The sequence below is a fragment of the Pectinophora gossypiella genome, chromosome 27 (genome assembly GCF_024362695.1).
Source record: "Pectinophora gossypiella chromosome 27, ilPecGoss1.1, whole genome shotgun sequence".
In the NCBI taxonomy this organism is placed as follows: Eukaryota; Metazoa; Arthropoda; class Insecta; order Lepidoptera; family Gelechiidae; genus Pectinophora; species Pectinophora gossypiella.
Window position 1 is genome coordinate 2,580,614 of NC_065430.1, and position 5,295 is coordinate 2,585,908.

General features: G+C 47.2%; 1 protein-coding gene across 1 annotated transcript; it reads right to left on the reverse strand.

Moving 5' to 3' along the window:
• Positions 1-2,297: 2,297 nt before the first annotated feature.
• Positions 2,298-4,755, reverse strand: LOC126378731 (uncharacterized). The gene has a single exon (XM_050027111.1). It carries the CDS (start codon positions 4,727-4,729, stop codon positions 3,143-3,145), a length of 1,587 nt encoding a protein of 528 aa, XP_049883068.1. The 5' UTR covers positions 4,730-4,755; the 3' UTR covers positions 2,298-3,142.
• Positions 4,756-5,295: the final 540 nt, after the last annotated feature.

The following is a 5,295-nucleotide window of genomic DNA, read 5'->3' on the forward strand; positions in this document are numbered from 1 at the left end:
TTGTTCGCGAAGCTTCGCTAAGGTTTTCCTTATTTTGATGGCCAATGGGTGGAACTCTTTCTGGTTTTTCAGGAGCTCAAGTGAGGATCGGGAGTCGCTAAAGATGTTGGTGGTCTGGTGAGCTGTCGCCATATCTATGGCCCTCCATAGAGCATACATTTCGGCCTGAAAGACTGTGCAGAAGGGTTCCAGATGGAATTTCCTGCACTCTACCTCTCTGCCTTCCCGCCAGCGAGAGAGTGCTGCCCCCACTTTCCCCTCAATCTTGCTTCCATCGGTGAAGATCATGTCTCCAGCTATTTGATGGTCTAGCAAGGTTTGAGGTTCAGTGTTTTCGAGGCATGTGAATTCCACCGCCTCCTCCCTGGCTGGGTGCAGTGCCTCCAGGAAACAAACTTTTCCCTCTATCTCCCTATCTGCCAGTCCCCCCCCGTCCAAATGCAGCAGGGGTCTGCCTCGTTTAGCCTCGTAGAGCTGAGCCGCTTCTTGTATTCTCAAATCCAAGGGGAGAATTCCCGCAAGGATAAGCGCGGCGTTCAGGGATACTGTGCGGTAGCTTTTCGAGATCTTTTGCGCAAAACCGCGTTGAATCACATTGAGCTGTTTTTGGACCGTGATTTTCGATGCTGCCGTTGCCCAGACACTTGCCGCATATAGTATAACCGGTTCGATTACTGCGACGTATATGGTTCTGATAACCTCCGGGTTCAGCCCCCATGATATTTTGGCCGATCTCGCCAAGACTTTATACAGGTTTGTGGCTTTCCGACACACGTTTGTCACATGAGCGTTGTAGGTTAGCTTTTTGTCTATTGTTAAGCCTAGCAATTTTACCTCTTCCACAAGTTCAATGGCGGTGTCGCCCATGTAGAGCAAAGGGACTTCGTATTTCATTTTATTTGTTATGATCATCGCATTGGTCTTATGTGGCGCGAACTTCAATTTGTTACGATAGCCCCATTTCTGCACATGCGCCAGTGTGTTGTTTGCCTGCTCTTGCAGGTCTGGGACTGAGTGGCCGGAGAATATCAGCACCACATCGTCGGCAAAGGCCTGACAGTACACCCCCCGAGCCTCCAGTTCGTTGAGTAGCGGGTCCAATAGCAGGTTCCAGAATGTGGGGCCACCGATAGAACCCTGCACGCAGCCTTTCGTGGTCTGTCTTGTTACTTCTTCTCCGGCATATCTGACTGTGACTTTCCGGTCACTCAAATAGCTATTTACCAGCCTTCGGAGGTTCGTAGGGCACTTCTTTTCTTTTAGCTGGATTTTTATTGCCGGCCACCATGCGCTGTCGAAAGCCCCCTCTATGTCCAAGGATATTAAGATGTTTATTTTGTGATTGCCCAAGTTCGTTTTTATATGTTGGAGCAAATCGTAGAGGGAGTCTTCCGTGCAGCGCTGGGGTACAAAACCGTATTGTCGGGTGTTCATCCTGGGCAAGGTGTGCCACCTGATCCTTCTGATCAGCATCTTCTCCATCACCTTTCCCAGGACTGACAAAAGCCCTATTGGTCGGTACGACTTTGGATTGGTGAGGTCAGACTTGCCGGGTTTCCGAAGCACCACTACGGTTGCTTCTTTCCAGGGCTCAGGGAAGTGCGAGAGCTCTAAGCACTTGTTCACTAAGTCTAGGAAGATCCGCTCTTCGGCTCTTATTGCCGAGACACAGACGTCGGCGGTGAAGCCGTCTGGACCTGGAGCTTTCTTTGGGTTAAAGCTGTTTATAGCGTATTGGAGTTCGGCTTTGGTAAAGGGAGGGTCCGACTTTTCGCCCGGGTGTTCTGTTTCCTCATTATTTGCTACCTCTCGAATTTGGGCCTGTTCATCACTGTCCCCCTCAGGCGTATCTTCGGGAAAGAATGTGGACGCTAACAGTTTTACCGACTCTTCAGGGCTTTGGGTCACTCCCTCCCTCACGAGTAGTTGGTCCTCATGTCTCTGCGATGTTTTCCCTATAACTCTATATATGCTATCCCAAAGGCTCTCTCGGTTCTGCTTGGTGCAGAAATTCTTCCAGCCGTCCGTCTGCGCTCTAGCAGCCTCTATTTCATACTTTTCTTTTATTTTCAGGTACTCTTCAACTGCGTGTCTTCTGCGGCGGGGGGCGGTCCAGGATATTCGCCTCTTCTTCCTAAGGGTGTCCCTCTTCAGGTTCTCCAGCTCTACGGTCCACCACGGTAAGTTAACTTTGTTTTTCTGTTTTATTCTTGGTATATTGCTTTCGCATGATTCTTTTATTATTTTTATATATGTATCTATTGTTTTCTTTAATTCATCTATTGTATCTATTTCATTTATCTTTTGTTCTGTTAAGTTTTTTGTGTTTAGAGACTCTACAATATGTTTACCGAATTTTTCCCAGTTAGCTTTTCTAGTGTTGTATATTCGTGTTGATTTACTCTCATTATTTTGTGTGTGTTTTTCCAGTTTTAATGTGAATGTTATGGTGTTATGATCCGAGCTTGTTATTTCCTTGTTAACTTTCCAATTGTTTGTTTTCCCAATTAGGTCTTCGCTACATACCGTGATGTCCACGCAGCTCTGGAATATTTTCCCTCCTCTGAGGGTGTCGAAAGTTGGAGTGTTTCCCGCATTCAATATGTGCAGTTTCAGATCGTCAAGAGTACCCCTGAGCTCCTCTCCTCGACTGTCTTCTCTCACACTTCCCCACCACGTGCTCCATGCATTGAAATCTCCCCCCACAAGGACGTTTTTAGTGTTGAGCTTTTCAATGACTTCCTTGAGCTTTTGTAGGTAGGGTTCAAGAGGTTTGCTGTCTTCGAAGTAAACGGAGACAATTGCAATCTCCCACTTTTCCGTCTTTAGTTTGGCTGCAACCATGTTCTCAGTGTTCAGTGTTGCGTCTTCAATTACCCTCACCTTACCGTTAAATACAATGATTGCAGCTTTCACTGGTCCGTTTCTATTTATAGTGCACTGGATTACTCTTGTCCCCACCTCCTGCTTTAATACACCGCTTGCGCCCGTGTAGGGTTCTTGAACTAGAGCGAAACTCGTCCTTCTCTTACTTGCTTCGATTATTAGCTCTTTTGTGGCGAGGCGTTTTCGCTGGAGATTTGCTTGAAATGCATGATAGTTGTTTGGTTCATCGGTGTCCCCGTTCTGGCCTTTATCAACGTTAGCAATATGCTACACTGGACCTCGCTATCTCGTCCCATTTCTTCCGGATGGGGCAGTTGACGTCAAAAGCGTTGTGATCCGTTCTGTCGGCTTTTGAGTGGACACAGTTTTTACAAGTGGGGGGGTCCCCAACCGTCCAACTTGGACAGTCTACTTTTAAGTGTGGCTCGGCACAGTGACTGCATAGGTCCTGCGTTTCTTTGCAGTACTTGCGTCCATGCCCGTAGCCCAAACAACGGGAACATTGTACCAGTGGCGACTGATCCGTTACCACGACCCTCTGCAGATCTATATGGGCTCTCCCCGCTTGCACCAGTTTCTGCCACACTTGGGGTGACACTTGTAGGACCACATGGTTGACATATTGATTCCGGGCTCTGCGTCGGTATTTCACCTCCGCTCTATAATGATCCACTGGCAACTCTTCGAACAGGTGTTTATTCTGGTTTTTTAGTGCTGTCTTAATGTCCTCATCTGTATTCACAGTGAGGACGTCCTTCAGGATTACCAGTGGGTCCTTATTTAGCATTGGCTCTACCCGTAGCCTCGAAGCTGTGGCTCTGATTTTGTCGGAGACTTTGTTCACCTCGTCTCTATTGCCGCAGCTTACTATGACTTTTTGGTCTCTTGCCTTCCTAATCCTATCAACTTTAAGGCCGCTTGCTTTTGCGTCCACCGCAGATCTTATTTTGGTGATAACGTCGTTGCTAGTGTCCTGTTCCGTTTCGGAGGACACTATGACTGAAAATACCGGTGTTATCGGTTTGGCTGCTATACTAGCGTATGTGGCTCTAGCATCGATTTTCTTTGGTGCAATCTCGCTCGTTGCAGAAGCTGTGACCGTCAATTTGTCAATCTTCGTATGCAGAGTCGTTATTTGAGAGTTTGACTCCACCAGGAGTTCCCTCTGTTCGTTTAGGGATTTCATGAGCGAAGTCTTGTCCTCGTCCAAGTTGGATTCCTTCGCTACCATTTGGGTTGAGACCCTCAGTGTCGTGTTCGCTTCCCCAAGCCTTTTCTTGAGACTCTCTGTACGCTCTCCGCACTCCTGGACTGCTCTCTCGTGTTGCTCCAGTCTCCTCATGAGTTCTTCCATGAGTCTGGAGTGTTCAGCCAGGTTGGTGGTCGCTGTTGCCGTGTGTAAGGGGCCTACAGGTGTTTCTGAGTGCTCCCTTTCAAGTTTGAGCAGTGCCTCCGCATGACTCAGACGTGATCTCTCAAGGCTACTCTGGAGCGAATCTCTTGACTCCGCTAGACTGAGTACGATGTTGTTGATTTCCGTCATTTTTTTGATAACTCCTTCCTTTATCGTGGTCTTTATATTGCCTGATTGCTCCATCAGGCTCTTCGCCTCCAAGTATAAGCCATTGGCTTTCATCTGGAGATTACCTCCAATAGCGGCAGGTGTTCCGGAGCCCGATGGGGGGTCTGCAATGGGCCTTGGCGACTTCACGAGCGAGACGCCTCCAGTTGAGGGGACTCTTCTACGTGGTGGCGCCAGTACCCCGGCGGATTGCACTGAAAATTTTGTTGTTGTTTTCGCTGTTCCAGCAGCTGCGTCGATTTTAGTGTTCTTTGAACTCATCGTTAATGTCAATAGACACGGTATGTATTACGAGAGGTAATTAATTAAGAGAAAAACGTAAAAGAGTAAAAGTAAAATATAATTATAAAAGTGTAAAGAAGTGTATAAAGTGTATAACAATTAAATATAACACTAGTCAACTTACAATATAGCAGACTCTAGCTATTTTAGCGTCCCGTTTATGCCCTATTCTAATATCTTTTCTTTTCCAGGTACTCGTAGGTCTGCGTGGATGTCCCGATATGTATGCAGGTAAGTGCACTGGTCTTTATTAAGGTGAGTACTTATCAAGTGTATAAGGTGCTGTCGGCGTCAACGCGCGTTCCAGGAGGGTGAGGTAAGTAGTGGTGAGTATGGTATAGAGTATATGTGTGTGTGTGTGTGTGTGTGTGTGTGTGTGTGTGTGTGTGTGTGGTCGTACGTACGTGTGTGTAAGTATGCTTGGGGTGTATGTGAGTGTATTGGTGTGTATTAGTCCTAACTAATTCGGTTTTTTATGTTCCAGGTCATCAACCAGCAGAGCGGAGTCAACAGCCAAAACGGTCAACGGTCACAAAATATTGCAT

Bases quoted from the DNA above. Each gene is read 5' to 3' on its own strand.
- LOC126378731 (XM_050027111.1), bottom strand. From the start codon at position 4,729: ATGAGTTCAAAGAACACTAAAATCGACGCAGCTGCTGGAACAGCGAAA.